Source organism: Impatiens glandulifera, chromosome 2 (genome assembly GCF_907164915.1).
Source record: "Impatiens glandulifera chromosome 2, dImpGla2.1, whole genome shotgun sequence".
NCBI lineage: Eukaryota > Viridiplantae > Streptophyta > Magnoliopsida > Ericales > Balsaminaceae > Impatiens > Impatiens glandulifera.
In genome coordinates this window covers 56,930,799-56,950,272 of record NC_061863.1, presented here as the reverse complement: position 1 = coordinate 56,950,272, position 19,474 = coordinate 56,930,799, and the positions used below count along the sequence as shown (strand labels likewise).

The window sequence follows — 19,474 nt, the reverse complement described above, 5'->3', positions numbered from 1 at the left end:
AGTATAATTTTATTTTTATTATTTTTTTAGTTTAAATAGGAAAAGTCCATATATCTAAAAGAATAAAAGTCACCAAATTAATTTATACATACAAAATGTTGAAATATATATATATATATATATATATATATATATATAATGAATTATTTACAAACAAAAATAAAAATAGTAAAACATTTTATATTTTCCCCCATCAATTTATATAGCTAGGAACAAAGAGAAAATATTGTTTGTCCCTTCCTATTTGATGCAATAATGTCTTCTTTTTTTTAAGGAGTTATAGCAAAGTGAAAATGATCCATATAAGTCAAAATGTAAGAGTTAGTAAATTTTCAAAACACCCTACAACACTCTTTTATCGTATGAATATATGAGATCTGAATAAAAATAAATTTTTAAAGTTAATAGAAGTAACAAATATGAAAGTTGATTTTCCTATTTAGATTTTACATAATAGATTTTTTTTTTCTTCTTTTATTTATACTTATTTAGTACTACCCACCACCACCACATTAATTATCCACACTTTAAATTGGAAATTTTTGTTTTCTTAAACAAGACTTTTTTCTATTTAAATTAACAAAATGAAGTATAAAGTAAATGTTAAAATACACTAAAAATCATACTATAACTCATTCATATGCAAATATCAAATGTGATATCTATATATATAGTGCTTTCCTTGACTTATTTAACATTTTTCAGATATATAAGTTAAATTTATTATATTTTGTAAGGTCTCTTTTATTTATTTATTTAATTTAAGGTATTGACATTTAAAAAAAAATAGATATTTTGATCAGACGTGGTCATGGATGAAACCCTAATTCTTGATCCACTTAAACCTAAATTATCAAACATGTGATTTTTTTGAAAGACAAATTTATATTTAGGTATTTTAGATGGACATTTCATTAGGATTAGGAAACTTAATTATGTGGTTAATTGGATTTTTAAGTGGGCCACTATAAATGGATTTGTAAGTGGTCCTTCTTATCTACTAATGTTGAGTCATTAAAACTCTTACTTTATAACGACTCTTCACCTAAAAAAGTGTGACTCTAATGGGTCAAAAATAATAATAGTCTTCTCTAATAACATATATAACATGACATACAATTAATGAACTTATTATAAATCAAAACAATTACTTTGAAAGTTAAATAATAAACACACATGCAAGTACTTGAATGACCTAAAAAATCACAACAAATTATAAGTCATATGATATGGATTGACATGAATTTTAATATTTAGTGTTAGAAAAACTTGAATAGGTCAAAAACATTGACCAAACAATACAATATGATTTTTAAGTGTTTCTCACATACTTATGATGAACCAACCAAATGCTCAATTCTCTATATCATTTTTTTTCAAAGTTCACTCCAAAATGAGGATGTTGTCTCCTCTCATCTCTTCATTTTTTTTTTCACCATAATTTACGCGCTTATAAAATATTATTTTCTATACATTAAATTTAACAATCTTAAACTTCATCTATAATTTGACTTGCATAATTAGAATTGAAATGAGTTTAAGGAAATAAAAAGGAAATTATGGATAAAACGTCATTTTTTTTTTAATTATATAATCAAACATTTAATTAAACTAAAAGAAATATATATATATAGAAGGTAATGTCACATTTTTACTTAAAAAAATAAAAAAATATTCGAGCCCTAACATAGATCTGTCATAAACATAAACCTTTTAAACTATTTTAATGATTTCTAATTATCATGTGATATATATTTTTTTCACCGAAATGAAGCTTTAATATGATACTTTTATTTATTTATCTTTTAAAAGTTACATATGTAAATTAAAGTTGATTATGTGAATAACTAATGTAATAATTTCAAATAATTAATATAAATTAAATAAAAGTTATTTAAATATAATGAAAAATTAACAAAAATAATATCAACTTAATTGGTTTGAAAATATTCCAAAATAGTAACTAGTTTCGCTAATTAAATAGTTTTTCTATTCCAGATAATTCACTATAAAAATACAATAGAGACAAAGATTCATGAATACACGATAATGTCCTAACTTAAACTTAAAAAAGTTATTAATAAAAATCGAACTCGATACTTAATTAGTTATCTTGGTTGTGGGTTATTTGTAGAACAATTAATGCAAATTAAATTACTAATAATTCAAATTTGAAATACATAAAAAAAATATAGGTATTATTCGTTTCACTCTCTTATTATTTATCTGTATCATTATATTCATTAACCAAAATACTAAAATAACATTTTTTTTTTCTCTCTTTATTCAAATAACACCCTGATCCCAATCGGAACTAGCCCATAGTTTTATTTCTAAAAAAAGAAGACTTAGAAGAAACAAACTCTAAATTGAATAGTAACTGTGGTTTTGGTTAGTAATTGAGGAGATATATATAATTTTTTTTTTTGTTTGTGGCAATGAGAGACCCTACATAGTATTTGGTTGCATTGAATGGAAACTCCTTTTTGTCTCCATAGAATGGGACTCATGGCTACAGTGGGAGAAAGAGATAGGAAATGAAAAAAAAAAAAAAAAATTTAATAAGAAAGGAGAGGAGGAGGAAGAAGAAGGAAGAAACGGGGAAAAGAAAGAAAGAAAGGGAGGGAGGAATGGGGGTTTCTGTACTGTCTTCACTTGTCCCCCCACCCAACAAAATCTCTCTCTTCTTCTTTTCTCTCTCTCTTTCTGTATAATATAAGTAAGCAGTGTTAAGCCAAAACGGCACTTCCCCATTGGCTTTTTCTGCCTTTTGTTTTCTGGTGGCTTGCAATTCAATTGTCTATTATGTCTGCTATTTCTGCTCCCTCTATTCAGAACTGCTGCAAATGGAGGAGATGTATGTGATGAGAATTGAGAACCAGGAGAGAAGAAGATGAAGAAGAATCATGCTTTGATGAAATTGAATTCCTTGTTATTTTTAATTATACTCTTTCACTGTTTTCTCTTTTAGCGCCCTACCCATCTCCTTCTTCTTTCTTCTCCCAACATGTCAATCACCAATTTCTTACCTTTCTCCTCCTCCTCCTCCTCCTCCCCTGTTCTTGCTTTCTTGACAACCAACCCCCCTTTAAACCCTATTCAGCTCTTGCCATGATTTAACTTCATTCTACTGGTTTTTATATGTTATTCTCTTTATGGGTTTCTTCAATTAAGCACTTGATTGATTGCTCTGCTAGGTTCACTTTAAATCATCTCTCTGAAATAGATAGACAAATCGGTTGGTCTTCATGGAAATTGACCTGAACAATGATGCGGGTGAGGTGGAAAAGAATGCATGTGGTGCTGCTGCTGAGGGATTTGGGTCTTCATCAAATTCGTCTTCACCATTAGGAGCTGCTGCAAATTCGTCTTCAATTTATAAGGAGCTTTGGCATGCCTGTGCTGGTCCACTCACTTCCCTGCCCAAGAAGGGAAATGTGGTTGTCTACTTCCCACAAGGCCATTTAGAACAATTCTCCTCTGTTCCACCCAATTTCGGGTTTTCTCCTCAAATCTGCTGCAAAGTTGTAGACGTTCAACTACTTGTAAGTACCAATCTCTATTTTTTTTCATTTTTTTTTGTGGGTTTTCCTTCTTCATCATCAACCAACCAATCAATCAATCAATCTTCTTCTTCTTCACAGGCCAATAAGGACAATGATGAGGTCTATACTCAACTCACTTTGCTCCCCTTACCAGAGGTATGTATGTTTGTATGCATGTATGATTGGGATATTTCGTATGAATGAATTGAAATCTTAATCTACAATTCAAAATTGTTATACTGTAGTCAGAAGAAAGAATAGAATTGGATGGAAAAGAAAATGGAGAAACAGAAGAGGAAGACGAAGGGGGGAGTGGGATTATTATTACATCAGAAATCATAGCACCTCCTCATATGTTCTGCAAGACACTCACTGCTTCTGATACAAGCACCCATGGAGGATTCTCTGTTCCTCGTCGAGCAGCTGAAGACTGTTTTCCTCCCTTGGTGGGTGCTCGATCCCTTTAGTATTAATTAGCATATTGTTTGATTCATAGCACTGTCTTCTTCTTGATGATGACGATGATGTTAATAAATTATAATCACAGGACTACAAACAGCAAAGACCCTCTCAGGAGCTTGTTGCCAAGGACTTGCACGGAATTGAGTGGAAGTTTCGTCACATTTATAGAGGCCAACCGAGGCGACATCTTCTTACAACCGGTTGGAGCATTTTCGTTGGCCAAAAGAATCTTGTTTCAGGCGATGCTGTTCTTTTCCTCAGGTAGTAAAACTGAAAACTCATTTTTTTACATACCTTAAAATAAAAATATGCTTTGTTTGACTTATAGATATATATGTGCAGAGGCGATGGTGGAGAGCTGAGGCTGGGAATTAGGAGAGCTGTTCGTCCTCGTAATGGTCTTCCTGATTACATTGTTAACAATCAGAGTACTAACAATCTTCTTTCACTGGCTGCAACTGCTGTTTCTTCCAACACCACTTTCAATGTTTTCTACAGTCCAAGGTTGTTGTTCTCATCATCATATCATGGTTGTTTTTTAATAAATCATTCACTGTATATGCTATTTTTTGGGATGCAGAGCCGGGCATGCATCCTATGTCATTCCGTATCATAAGTATGTCAAAAGCATAAGCCACCATATACCAATTGGGTTGAGATTCAAAGTGAAATTTGATGTAGATGATTCTACAGACAGAAGGTGCCATTTTCTTTTGTTTCTCAATGCATTCAGGATTTGAAGTGTAAAAATGAAGAAAAAGAAAAAAACTGTTTCTTTTTGTCTTTTGAAGGTGCAGTGGAGTGGTGATGGGTGTGGGTGATCTGGATCCTTACAGATGGCCTAACTCGAAATGGAGATGCTTGATGGTAATTATTAAGCCACTTTATATTTCGAATTTTCGAAAGTTTCTTTGTGTTAACTTAACTCCTCTGTTTGATGATCCAAACAAACAGGTGAGATGGGATGAAGAGATTATGAGCGATCGACAAGAGAGAATTTCTCCATGGGAGATTGATCCTTCTATTTCTCTCCCACCCTTAAGCTCTCACTCGTCTTCTTCCTCCCCAAGGCTAATGAAGAAACTTCGAGCTGGAATGCAAACAACTGCTCTTCCAGATAACACTGTTTCTGTTAATGCTGCTGCTGCTGGTATCTCACAATTTTCTTCTTTTTAATTACATTAATTTCCATGTCCATCTATCTTAAAAGGTTTTCTCTATAAATGCAGGCAGTTTTTTGGACTTTGAGGAGTCGTCGGTTAGACCCTCTCAGGTCTTGCAAGGTCAAGAAAATGCAGGTTTGATATCACCTCTTTATGGATGTGATAAAATGAGCCGCCACCGCCCTTTGGGCGTTGAGATGATGCATAATCATCATCAACAACCCATTGTGCGACAGAACCACCACAATGTGGTGGCGGATCAAGGGAATGTGAAATATGGAGAATTCCTCAAGAATCATCATCATCGTCAATCCTCCACCCCGTTTGCCGGCTTTATGGAATCAACAAGATTCCCAAAGGTCTTGCAAGGTCAAGAAATATGCTCTCTGAAAGCCCTGGCTGATAAAAATGAATTCAAGCTTGGTCTTTGGGGAAGACCACCAGAAGTCGGTTCCAATTTTTTCAATGTCTACAAGAATAACAATGATAATAGTAGGCCCAATTCGACTTTCTACCCTCTTGCTTCTGAAGGCATGAGAAATGGGTATTTCCCATATAATAATAATAATGATATCTACAAAGCTGGTGGGGGAGATCCTTTGATGCTTTCTCGTATGATAAACTTTGGAAGTCGGCAGAATGTTCCATTTATCGGGTCTAGCGTTCAAGGCGAGATAATAAAACCAAATGAAGTGGCCTTTCCCACTTCAACTATGGAAATTCTTAAAAATGGTGAAACTGCTGATGCCCATGGTAGCAGCCAGGAAGGTGGTGGTGGTTGCAAGCTATTTGGTTTTTCGTTGACTGGTGGTGAAACTCCCAACTCTCAAAGCTCTAACAAAAGGAGCTGCACAAAGGTAAAAAATAATTTTAGAAAACACGATAGCATCTTTATGAAACGGAAAGACTTATTGAAAAAAAAATAATGTATGGTGTGTTGAAGGTCCACAAACAAGGAAACCTGGTTGGTCGGGCTATTGATCTGTCTAGACTCAATAGTTATAGTGATCTGTTGATCGAGCTTGAAAGGTTGTTTGGTATGGATGGTCTTCTATGTGATCCCGAAAAAGGATGGAGAATCTTGTACACTGATAGTGAGAACGACATGATGGTTGTTGGAGATGATCCTTGGAAGTAAGTTCTACTCTTCTTTTTGTTTCTGTTTTTTTCCTTAATGACAGAACAGTATTGAACTTAAGATGTGATCCTCCAAGGTATAAATCATATAGTTAACATTTTTTTTTTCTTTTCTGGTTTGGCAGTGAGTTCTGCAGTGTGGTGTCAAAGATCCATATTCACACTCAAGAAGAGGTGGATAAAATGACCATAGGAGTCGTCATTAGTGACGACACCCAAAGCTGTCTGGAGGAAGCGCAAGGGGTCGTGGATGTTTCGAAATCGTCTGCCTGATGACGACAGTAAATTAAGGTTTGATGAATGAATGCAGTAGTTTTATGTATGTTCTTGTTGTATTTCAGAAACATACATCTGTTATTGTGCTGCTATCTGCTTGTATGTTTGTGTGTTTGTGTGATACTATTGAATCGATGCTATTATCTATGTATGCATGCAAAGACATGGCTGTGTGTACCCTGTTTGGTTTGGGGAAACCAATAAATGCTTGTATTTGGTTTTTTGTTAAGTTTTTCTCTTCTATATTTTGATGATTTTCCTTCTATTTAGCTTTATAATTTTATCTCAATTACATCAGTATCAATCTATCCATTTCATCAAAGAAAACATTAATAAATTCCTTAAGAAAGAAAACCATATATGAAACAAGCAAGTCCTTGGGTTTTCTTTATAAAATAATTTTCAAATAATCTGGTGTAGACTAAGACGTTAGCTGCTTACATTCATTAATGCATTAGTTTTCAGAGTTCAATGTAAACCCGACAGCAATGAAGTCTACATTAATCTAGATAGGTCAGGCACATATTTAATGTATAAGGGACTATATAAATAATAATTAATAATTCTCATAAATATCTATCTATCTATATAAGACTATATTGTTGCATACCTATACACAGGAAAAATAAAAATAAAAAGATACAAATTTTATTTTACTGGCTCAGTCAAATAAATACTAACAAAATCAATACCCATGTCTTCTTCACTTGTCAAGAAATTATTGTGATTCTTGATTTCCAACAGGGATATTTATGGCTGGCGGCATCATTGGGTTAACCGGGATTGGAAACTTGTGAGCCGAGCTGATCATGGTTCTTTCGTTTATCCTTTCATTTTCATTGATGGTTCCCACTTCCTTACAAACTCGGTCAAGAATAGACAAGAAATCTCTTACCACCATGAAGATTCTAAAAGGATGAGCTTCTTCCTTGGCCGAATTACCATGAAAGTACTCTGTTATCTCCTTCACTAGCGACAGGGCGACGCTCTCCTGTGCTTGAATCTTTATCATCTCTTCCTCCGCCATCTTCATGAACCGACTCATTGATACAGAGAAGCCCCGACAACAGCCTGATGATTCGTTCAAACGTACAATCTCTACAATGTTTGCAATTCCTTTAGTCAATTTAGCTACATCTCCGCTCATAACGTCTGAGTCCATGGTAGCAGCTTTCTTCACGTTCTTTAGCTCAGTGCTTATACCCGAAACTACTTGCAGTCCAAGCTTCCTGCATTTGTTTTCGTCGATCGGATGCGGAGTTCCAATGGATAGACGGGCACCTTCGGTTCTAACTATCTCTTGAACGACAAAATGCAAGAGAGTTGTTTTCCCATCCGCTCCTTTGACGTCTACAAGCTTGAGGAGTGTGTCTAGCTTGAAAGCACGCGCATCCCCCCGGTTTGTACCCACGTTCATTCGATTGCCTGTTTTCAGCACGGCTTCTAGAAGTTTCAAGAACATTCTTCCGGTTCTCAGTTCTTCACATGATGCCTGTAATGTTGTTGTTTCAGCAAAACTAGCAACAAAAATAGTCCTATAAAACTAGCAAAACTCAAGCAGTTACTACCTCTAGAGTTTCGAAGGACTTCTTAAGGTACTCGACCTCGGATTCGAAGTTGGCTACGTAAAGCATGGCGTCCATCCTCTTGAATGCAAAGGGTATCTCAATAAGGGCTTTTAGAAATTTCTCGGCTGGGCCAAGTTTCACGGGCGAGTCATCGCGGTATTCCATCAGCTTACGCTCTTCCTCCTTTGTTGGAGCCATCTTTAACAGGCACTCCAGAAGCTCCGTTCCCAGTGTATCAGCATTTCCTGTACAAGAAAGAAGAAGAAGACATGTTTAGCGAAATTGGAAGCAGGTGGTTTCATCAGATTTTACTTTCTTTTTGAAACAAGACAAGCAATCAAATATATTGTCAAACATTTAAATGTTTGGCATGATACACGTCATTTAGAGATGAAAGTTTGAACCCCTCAAATCCAATAACCTACTGGTTACTAACGTGAACTGCTGTACACCCTTCAATACAAGGATTGAAAATTTTGAAAAAACGATGTCTTATAATGTATTTATGACTTATTTGATTTTAGTGATGATTTTAACCACAATAAAGTGAGAAAGACTCAAATTTAATAATTTTTTCTTACTTTTTCTCTAAATCAAACCTACAGTTGGAAGTTTTAAAAAACTAATGCCTTGAAACATTAGGCACCGACCATGTCAATTGTCATTCTGCAGAACTCCTCGACACCACTATGCGAGAATTTCGACATTGAACTTTTGTTCGGTGATTGTCGAACAATCAAAGTCTATTCGGGCCTTCTCGTTTATTGTCTAGATTGAGCATGAGCAGGGTATGAAAAATACAAACTAAATACAATGAGATGCCTTTCCAAAGCATATACATTACCTTTCAAAAGACAGTTTAATTTAAATGGTTAGGGTTGAATACTCATATATATCTAAGTTTTTATATTTCTTAATTGGGTTCTTTTAGTATCTGACTATAAATTGTATTCTTCTAAATTATCAAAAATCTTGTCTAAGAGTTGGTTCCCACTAGTTGAAGCTGGGCATTACTGTTGGGGGCATGCGTGCTAGCTTTCTTAAATTCAAAAGAAAAAAATGTTTAGGGTTTAATCATCTAAATGTACCAAGAATACAATCTCCCTTACAAAATTTTTACACAATTGATCATGGCATATGTTCATAACTTCATATTATAATTATAGTTGATAGATTGGTATTCATAGTAACTAACTATATGTATATTGAGCGTAGATAATACACTCTTTCTTTTCTCTATTATTGACTTTTTCTTTATATTGCTGAGTAACAGTAAAAACACAAGACTTAACATTAACAAAATTGAAGAAGGAAGCTAACCTTCTGAAATAGCATCACAAACTTCCTCAATGGTGACATTAAGTGCCCTGAGTGAGATGGCAATGTTCTGAGCCTTCTTTGGATCTAAAACCCTATTCTCTTGGTTTGGTTGAGGCAGCATTGGCCTGGGAGAAACCTCCTTTCCATTCGAATTAGGTGTCTTTACCACGAACAACGTTTCAATCATCTCTTCGTTTAATCTGCATATCAAATTCCATCAAGACTAATAATCTATGGATATCGCAAAAAAGAGAGAATATGATCATACTTAAAGGAACTTGATTTCAGCTGATCCCACACCATCTCACGATCAGAACTTGCTCTCACTTTATCCCAGTGCAACGGCTTCAACTTTGGTTTTGGGGTTTCTTCGTTTTTCTGATCTGTAGTAGTTTCTGAACTTGGAGGCAGCTCAAGTGGAGATATGGATGACGGACTGAAGTTTGAAATGGGTCTTGAAGGTGTAGTGACTAGAGGTGGTGGGTGGTTGAAAGTTGGTTTAGCAGAAACTGGACTTTCGTACTGTTTTGGAAGTGGAAGTGGTGGTGGGGGTGGTGGGGGCGGGTATGCTGGAGCAGGGTATGCTAGAGCAGGGTATGGAGGAGGTGGTGGAGGAATGGCTAGGCTCATTTTTGTCGGTGATGAATCTGGGAGCTTCTTAAGAGGTTCTGGGGAAGAGAGAGGAGACGCGCTAAATGGAGCTGGAGAACTCCTATTGTAAGACTCGAGATCTCCATTTTGCGGCGAGGAAAGAGATGAACAGATTGAAGGGGACCGAGAATTCCTCTTACTGCTTAATTGGCTTGAAGCTTTGCTGCTTGGTCTTGATCGAGATTCCATATATGGATCATGGATCACCTGAAAAGGTCTTTCTGGCGAGGATAGAGAGTAAAGTGAAGGAGACGGAGAACATGGATTGTGATTGATTTGAGTAGCCACAGAGCTTTCCATTGATAAGCTAGGAGATGAATCTTGGGCTATTATCTCTGATCTTTCTGGTGACAGAGATGGTGACCTAGAATTTCCGCGTAGAGGGATCGAGAATGTACTACCAGTTCTCACAGGAGAATTCACATCTTGGTTTGATACATTTGATATTCTACGAGAGGAAAGTAGGCTTCTTTCAGAAGCTCTTTCCGGCGAGGTTGAAGAAGGGGGTGACGGTGAGTGTGATGGAGAACTCTGCAAATCAGAAAACTGATTCATAACTGGTTCCTCTGGCTGTGGTGCCGGAGCATTCTGCATCGCCGCTAATTCCGGCGATTTCGGTCTCATACTTTTCGGACTTAAACTTATCGGAGGAGAAATGCTCAGTGAAACTGACCTAAGTGGCGAATCAGAAGATGAAGAAGAAGACGAGTAAGAAGAGTTAGATTCACAGCTCCGTCCGGTGAGATTCTCGACCATAACAGCGGCGAAGGCTCTCCTCGACGCCGATCCAGTACCTATCGAGCTTTCTCGCGCACCTAGAGATCCTCTAGGAGAGTAGAACTCTTCATCTTCTTCATCTAACTCTGTATTCACATGATCTTTCCTAAATCCCTGCCCACCTAATGGCGGCAAAGGTCGGAGCTCCGGGGAATCTAATTTCCTCAAGTTCGTTTCACTGCCGCGTATTCCACCACCACCACCACCGCCGCCGCCGTGAGAATTAACAAGAGTACCAAGATACAGAAACTCCGAGCTATTATGAGGCGAAACCCTCGGCTTTGGAATGACGTTACCGTTTCCGTTGCCGGAAGCAGTTGCATTAACATAATAACATCGGCTGCTAGTTTCAGACCGAGAAGTCTTCGAATCGTTGAATCCATCTCGCCTCCTCCGGCGACGACGGAGGTAGAGAAAGAGAGAAATGACGATGATGATGACAGCAGAGAGAGCGAGTGCGACGGCAACACCGACGAGCGTGGATGAGACTGGCTTAGATTTGGTCGATTGTGGAAGGATAAGGGATGAGATGTTAGCGGGAAAGGATGTGAAGGAGGCTGGCGACGGCGGTGAAGGCGGAGGAGGAGGATATTGTATGTTGGGGAAGAAAGGGGAGGAATCTGAAGGTGTGGATGAAGACGGTGGTGGTGGTGGTTGAGATGGTGGGATCGAATCTTGCGGAAAAAATGGCTGATGAAGAATTCGTCGGTGGTTCTGTGCCGCAATGACCCTGGCTGTCCATGTGAATAAGGAGATGAGGAAGAAGGTGATCCGTACGGGCATTGTGTGCGTGTGAGTGTGTGAGAGAGAAAATCAAGCTATTTCAATGGCGGATGGTGGGTGTTTTCAGACTCTCAGATCAGATAAGAGAGAGAGAGTAGAGTGTGAAAAGGTCGGCAGTAGCAGAAAGAAGAAGAATAAGCAGGAGGAAGGAAGGAGAAGAGCAAGTGCTGATTCCAGCTCAGATTCTTTCTTTCTTCATTTTTCAAAAAATCAAACCAAACACTATACTATACTAATAATGCCTATAAATTCATAATTAATTAATATCACTCTTTTTCCTCTATCACATGTTCATAATATAATCAAAATATATATATATATATCCCACCACAAATATGAACAAAACCAACATCATAATATCAAAGACTTTCAAATAAATCAAACTATATAAAAAAAATAAAGAATTAAACTATAATTCATATTTAAATAATAAAAATAAATATATAAAGTATGAAACCAAGTCAGAATATTGAGATATCAAGTTTCATGAAATTAGTCTTATCTTTATGGCCTGGTATTACGCCTTGATATTATCTCGACCTAGTTAATTAAAAAAATATATGTGTTATTTCAATTAAGGACATTTTTTTAAAATAATAATTCATATAAGGAGTTACATATTCAAATTAAATCACAAAATAATGTCAACAAAATCAAAATCGCTAGACAAAAATTTATATGTTAAATAATATGATATGTTTTTTTTATATAAAAGGTATTTTCATGAGTTTGCCTTTTGTATCGGTTCATTTTGTTGTGTTGTTTTCGATCTCGTTAAGTTGCTTTTTATCCATATATCGTTGTGTTGCCTTTTGTCAATCCCCTTTTTATATAATGCAAATAGAACATATAGTTCTATTTGCTAGTTGGGTCAGTTCGATGTCTATATATGAATTAGTCGTTTTTAATTTATTTGATGACTTGCAATCAAATTATAATAAATAAGATCGAATAATCTTGTAATTTATTCATGGTGAGTGGTAATTCTAAATATTCGTAACGATGAAGATGAGCAAACCAAACAAATCAATCAAACGGGATCGGAATAATCTCTACTAAATATTAAAATTTCTCAACAACGGATTGGTAAACTAAGTCGAAAAATGTTCGGCAAGGAATAACTCATCATGGTAAAAAAGACATAAAAATAATGATAAGTAACCTTGAAGAGGGCCTCATTATTAGAAAAAAAACTTCAGAATTCAGAACTATTAGCTTTATCTCATTTGCTTCTTATGAAAAATGGAATCAATAAATGATCAACAATAAACTCCAAAGACACTGATGGAAATATTATAAATATTATTCTTATTATAAAAAGACGGTGTGAAAAAGATGATCGGTCTAACCAAAATATTGAATAAAACAAAACCCAATAACTCAAATTTTTAGTAGATCAAATTAAAACTAAAACAAAAAGAAAAGAAAAAAAACTTCTTAGAATATTTTTTTAGAGAGATAAATCTATAAATATATATTTTTAATTGTTTTTTATAATTAATATAAAGGACATTAAATTATAAATATTTAATAAATATATATACTAATGGAATTTGTAATTTTGTAAGTTATTTGATTTTGTTTACAAATTATTTTTTGTATTTCTTTATTTGAAACATTAAAATTATATTATTTACCATAAAATATTTTAATTAATGAGATAAAATAAAATTTGATGAATATAACTATGAATTCAAACATACTAATTACTTCGACAAACTCCCATAATCATGCTTTAACTAATAGGCCCACTATGTCATTTTAATTATACCCCTTTTCATTTAAATAAATATAACTCTATAATTATGCTGAGAATTTAGTAACATAAACCTGGTTTAAATTAAAAAAAAGAGTGAAAATTCTCAAATATTTAAATAAAATAATTATTCCAGACAAAGAATTTTAAATTCTATAACTAAAACAAATATAAAATTAATTCATTATATTAGTTTAAATTATAATATTTTTCTATTTAAAAATACTATGTTGGTGTGGGTTTATAATCTTGTCAATTGTTAGGTATACAATTAACCAAATAAAAATATATTATAAATATTGGAGATTAATCTATGAAAAATTAGATAGTGTTAGATAAATTTAATAATTAAGATTTAAATACTTTGACTACTTAATTTTTAGTATTGAATAACTTAATTAATTTAAAATAATAAATTGAATTAACCAAACAAAATATAAATTTAAAATTCTTACTATCTACCATTTGTTTTCATGATATTTAAAATTTATATATAAAAAATTATATCAAAGTTATTATACCTTGTCTATAATTAATTAGAAGAGTTAATAAATTTACTATATTAAATTATATAACTAAAATATTCATTTAGCTAATATATAATATTTTTTACATAAATTTTTATTAGCTACTCTGGCCCCATCTCACATGAGGAAAGATGTTCAATCATTTTCTTTGTGTAACGGTAAACAATTTTACTTTGTAAAAAGTGACCTTGGAATATTTGAAATCATTTCTTATGATTATAAACTTTATTTGAGTTTTGATTTAATCTGAAATAATTATATTTATTTATATTAAAAATAATATCTAAATACTTAAATAACTTAAAATACCAAAATATTGTACCTATTAACTTATATTTTTTTAGTAAAATAACAAGAATACAGCCAAAGTAAAAATAATAAATTTCACATCCATGACCTTCTTTTTTTATAATCAGTTTATTATATTAAATGACTGTTTGATATTAGGTTATTTTAGTTTTTTTATTGTTTTTTTTTTATAAAATATAATATTTTATAAAATATAATTTATTTAAAATTTAAATTTTATAAAAATAAAATAAGTTTATTTTAGCTTATAAATCTAATGATATTATATTTGAAAAAAAAAATTGTAATTAGTGTGAATAATCATAGCTCTCTAATTAACCAATTTGGTAATTATAAAAATCCAATTTCATTAATAATTTTAGATTTCATCCTAAATTATTGTTTTTTTTTAAATAAGAAATGAGTAGAAAAAAAAGGTGAAGAAGGTGAAATGTCGAAAATGGGCTCACCGACAATCACGCATACCGGGAATTAAGGTCAAAGTCCATATCTTGCTTGGATTTTTGCAATCTTCATTAATTGATATTTCTTTATAAATGAGTTCCTTTTTCTTTATAAATTATATTTTTTATAAATAAGTTTCAGTTTACCAATCTATATTTTTTCATAATATTATGCCAAAACCAAACCCACCAAAAAAAGGAAATAAACTCAAGATAAATTTAACCTTCCTAAATATTGGTAATTAAAATAATTAATTAGGTTAAATTATTTAATGTTTAATTAATAGTTTGCTCTGTGCATGTACTGTCATCAACCTAACATTATTAATATTGTCCCATTTTATACTAATAATGTTGACATGTGCAACTTTCATGTGAAACTAATATTATTATAATATTCATGTCTCAACTCTCAAATCACATATTTTATTAGTAATAATTAAATATTTCAATTCAAACTCATGGAATGTGTAAAAACTAAGTAGGCCCAATTTATTCTTATATATATATATATATATTTTTTGAATTTAAGAAATGAGTTGTTAAATGGTTTCAATTTTTTTGTTACAAAATATTATTAACTTGCATAAATATATATATTTTGCACATATAAATAAGAATTTTAAATATTTACTTCTGTGTCCGACCACCCAATTGGATTTATATAGTATAATATTGGGAGCAAAAGATGTTGGGATAACATAAAATTTTCACAGCCGTTTGGTCCAAAATCTTTTCAATCTTTGCTTTTGGCGCCCCACACCCACCCACCCACTTAAAATATAATAATATCGATCATAAAATCTCATCATCATCACTTCCATTTAAATTCCACAGCAAGAGTTAAAGACATTTTTTTAAGCAATTTAAAATATTTCATTTCTTTTTCATTAAATAATTAAATAACGATTAAATTGTCATATTGGTCCTTATTGTGATTGAGATTGTCATTTGAATAAAACTGTGACATATATTTATATAAAAACTAAAAATAACAGCAAAAATACTACCTTGATAGTGTAAATGAATGCATGAAGTGCAATTATTCATCCATGCATCTTTTGTCTTGAGAGTGACACTTTGGGGGTAAATTTAGTACCCACGTTTGGTATCTAAATTTACTGCTTATTTTAGACCTAATGATAAGAAAAAAGAAAAAAGAAAATGTACTCATTGGATACCATGAAAATGAAAGAAAGTAAAAAGAGGTAATGGATGATAAATTTGATTAAAGTTGAATATCATCAATCCTCCAAAATGATCCTGCCAAAGATGGGAACAAAAGATGTCGGCAATCACCTTTGTAACATTTAAGATATTTAAATATTAAATTTTTACTTAATTAAAATATTTATTAACTTTAAAAAAACATTTTTATTGTATATTAATAACAATCTTTTAACAAAATAACCTAACTTTTCATAATTTAAATTAGAATAAAAACAAGACTGATTTATCCATTCACAACACAAACAATGGTATGGTGACTAAGAGGTTATTGATGAGGCAATTAATCAGTGGCTAATTTAAATAAAGAAGATAGGTTCTTAAATTAATTTTTTGAAAAAGGTGGTTTAAAATAATGATTTGATGAGTTATTTGATTGGAATTTTCTTTAGAAAAGAAAATTGATTTTGTTTGATTTAAACAAGATATTGATTTTTTTTTAAAAAGGACAAAGTATTTAGAGATGGAGAAAGAAATACATCCATCCCTTTTAGAAGGTCAAATCATAGATAGAGGTTAGATAGATAGATCTCTTCTCATGCTCTAAACAACCGTCCAATGTTGGAAACATGGGACCGACCATCTTGTTCATTTTACACATACATACTCAACATATATTTAATATTTCAAATTTTAAATTAGAGATTATTCTCTAAGAAAACTACCATTACTTTACTATTATTAACTAACAAAATTATAATTATCTTATTTTTTATATGAAATTTGTTCAATTTGGAATGATTTTTTTATTTAACTGAGAGTTGACCATGAATTATATGTGTCCCTTCTTCAAAACATTAATAAAAATATACATTAAGATAGATCTATCAATTAGAGTTAGAGTTATATAAGAAAAAATAAATCAAATTTTAGTTTTAATAAAAAAATAAAAAAATTAGGATGAACATAAAGAAAATAAAAAAAACAAAAAAAAACATATAGTTGGAAAAAATCAAACTTAGTGTTAATTTTAAAAAAGTTTCATACTAACTACTTATTAACTAAAACTATTATTAACTAGCATTTAGCCCGTGCATTTGCACGAGTAATAATATAAAAAACCGTGAAAAAAATTACGGATAACATTTTTAATTTTATTTTTAACCGTTTTAAATTTATGGGTGGGTCAACACATAATCCGACCCAAGTATCCATTTACTCAACATTATTATATATTAGTTAGTTAAAAAGTTGAACTTATATTAATATTAAAACGTCCCTCATTTATCAAATTTGGTGTTTGAATTTAATATATAAAGTCTTTGTACCCTAGTTGGTTAAAGAGTTATACTTGTTTTGTTAGGTTGCAAGTTCGAAACATACCTCTAGCATTTTTAATTTTATTTTTAACCGTTTTAAATTTAAAAACGGGTAAACCCACAATCCGACCCAAGTATCCAAATTAACCACAGCTCTCGACCCGGCAATCCGGACACTTTAAAAATTAAGCATCATTATATATATAAAAAAATTAGGATGAACATAAAGAAAATAAAAAAAAAACAAAAAAAAACATATAGTTGGAAAAAATCAAACTTAGTGTTAATTTTAAAAAAGTTTCATACTAACTACTTATTAACTAAAACTATTATTAACTAGCATTTAGCCCGTGCATTTGCACGAGTAATAATATAAAAAACCGTGAAAAAAATTACGGATAACATTTTTAATTTTATTTTTAACCGTTTTAAATTTATGGGTGGGTCAACACATAATCCGACCCAAGTATCCATTTACTCAACATTATTATATATTAGTTAGTTAAAAAGTTGAACTTATATTAATGTTAAAACGTCCCGCGTTTATCAAATTTGGTGTTGAATTTAAAATATAAAGTCTTTGTAGCCTAGTTGGTTAAAGAGTTGTACTTGTTTTGTTAGGTTGCAAGTTCGAAACATACCTTTAGCATTTTTAATTTTATTTTTAACCGTTTTAAATTTAAAAACGGGTAAACCCACAATCCGACCCAAGTATCCAAATTAACCACAGCTCTCGACCCGGCAATCCGGACACTTTAAAAATTAAGCATCATTATATATATATAGATTAGTTAGTTAAAAAGTTGAACTTATATTAATGTTAAAACGTCCCGCGTTTATCAGATTTGGTGTTAAATTTAAAATATAAAGTCTTTGTAGCCTAGTTGGTTAAAGAGTTGTACTTGTTTTGTTAGGTTGCAAGTTCGAAACATACCTTTAGCATTTTTAATTTTATTTTTAACCGTTTTAAATTTAAAAACGGGTAAACCCACAATCCGACCCAAGTATCCAAATTAACCACAGCTCTCGACCCGGCAATCCGGACACTTTAAAAATTAAGCATCATTATATATATATAGATTTGTAAATGTTGGAGTAAATACCGATTTGTTTGGGCTATACTTAAGATCACTTCAACAACTATGCAGATTTGTTTCATATCACTATATATATTATATATAAATATAATTTTATTATAGAAAAATAAATATTTTTTTAAGAATATACTATAAAATATAAACATTTTCGCTAAAACTTTTTAAAAAACTCATGAGAATCATTACCACCCCAATTTTTTATTTTATTTTGTTAAATAATAAGGATTAATGAACTCAAATTATATATATATATATATATATATATATATATATATATATATATATATATATATATATATATATAATTAATGATTCTTAATTTTTAAAGTGTTCGGATTATCGGGTCGAGAGTTGTGGTTAATTTGGATATATATATGAGAGTAAATGGATATTTGAATCGGATTGTGGGTTGACCCGCCCATAAACTTAAAACGGTTAAAAATAAAATTAAAAATGTTATATGTATGTTTCGAACTTGCAAGTTAACAAAAACTAAGTATAACTCTTTAACCAACTAGGCTAATAATACTTTATATTTTAAATTCAATACCAAATTTGATGAACGCGGAACATTTTAACAATAAAAATTCAATTTTTTAACTAATTAATCTCTCTCTCTATATAATGATGCATAATTTTTAAAGTGTCCGGATTGCCGGGTCGAAAGTTGTGGTTAATTTGGATATATATGTGAGAGTAAATGAATACTTGAGTCGGATTATGGGTTGACCCGCTCATAAATTTAAAACGGTTACAAATAAAATAAAAAATACTATAAGTTTGTTTCGAACTTGTAACTTAACAAAACAAGTATAACCTTTAACTAAGTGTGATTGATATGTGGTTTGTCGATGGATAATATGCCGATATCAATTGAAAGTAGTTAAACAAATATGAATTAAATATTTTATTGACCAAAGTGTGACACAATACTAAATATTAAAAAATATGAATCAAATATTTGATTAACAGAATGTAAAGATACGAGATGAGATGTATATTCGGAAAAAATATGTGAGAAGATAATTTGTTTTACTGAAGTGATTAAAATTTGAAATAAAAACGTTCTATTTTTTTAATTTAATATATTATTCATAATTTATTAAAAAATTTAAATATTGAATACATATTATTATAATTTTTTTTTTAATTTATTTTTATTCTTGTGAACTAT

At 31.5% G+C, this 19,474-nt stretch overlaps 2 protein-coding genes across 3 annotated transcripts; one reads left to right on the top strand and one right to left on the bottom strand.

The window, feature by feature from the left end:
* Positions 1–2,596: 2,596 nt before the first annotated feature.
* LOC124925938 (auxin response factor 4) lies at positions 2,597–6,839 on the top strand. 2 transcript variants are annotated; one of them, XM_047466080.1, is made up of 11 exons: positions 2,597–3,545; positions 3,645–3,701; positions 3,791–3,991; positions 4,093–4,268; positions 4,350–4,511; positions 4,588–4,707; positions 4,805–4,874; positions 4,962–5,157; positions 5,237–6,027; positions 6,114–6,304; positions 6,433–6,839. In XM_047466080.1, exons 1-11 carry the CDS (start codon positions 3,249–3,251, stop codon positions 6,578–6,580), a joined length of 2,409 nt encoding a protein of 802 aa, XP_047322036.1. In that variant the 5' UTR covers positions 2,597–3,248; the 3' UTR covers positions 6,581–6,839. The 2 variants fall into 2 exon arrangements, with proteins under 2 accessions (XP_047322036.1, XP_047322035.1); XM_047466079.1 differs by having other exon boundaries at positions 2,598–3,545; positions 4,799–4,874.
* Positions 6,840–7,000: 161 nt separating this feature from the next.
* On the bottom strand, positions 7,001–11,886 carry LOC124925937 (formin-like protein 1). Its single transcript, XM_047466078.1, has 4 exons — positions 9,740–11,886; positions 9,472–9,671; positions 8,152–8,396; positions 7,001–8,075 (listed from the first exon to the last, which is right to left on the bottom strand). Exons 1-4 carry the CDS (start codon positions 11,680–11,682, stop codon positions 7,302–7,304), a joined length of 3,162 nt encoding a protein of 1,053 aa, XP_047322034.1. The 5' UTR covers positions 11,683–11,886; the 3' UTR covers positions 7,001–7,301.
* Positions 11,887–19,474: the final 7,588 nt, after the last annotated feature.

Bases quoted from the DNA above. Each gene is read 5' to 3' on its own strand.
- LOC124925938 (XM_047466079.1), top strand. From the start codon at position 3,249: ATGGAAATTGACCTGAACAATGATGCGGGTGAGGTGGAAAAGAATGCA. The intron at 3,546-3,644 runs GTAAGTACCAAT...TCTTCTTCACAG, and splicing joins TTGTAGACGTTCAACTACTT to GCCAATAAGGACAATGATGA. The intron at 4,708-4,798 runs GTGCCATTTTCT...TGTCTTTTGAAG, and splicing joins GATGATTCTACAGACAGAAG to GTGCAGTGGAGTGGTGATGG.
- LOC124925937 (XM_047466078.1), bottom strand. From the start codon at position 11,682: ATGCCCGTACGGATCACCTTCTTCCTCATCTCCTTATTCACATGGACA. The intron at 9,672-9,739 runs GTATGATCATAT...TTTGATATGCAG, and splicing joins CTGAAATCAAGTTCCTTTAA to ATTAAACGAAGAGATGATTG. The intron at 8,397-9,471 runs GTTAGCTTCCTT...TTTCTTGTACAG, and splicing joins TTGTGATGCTATTTCAGAAG to GAAATGCTGATACACTGGGA.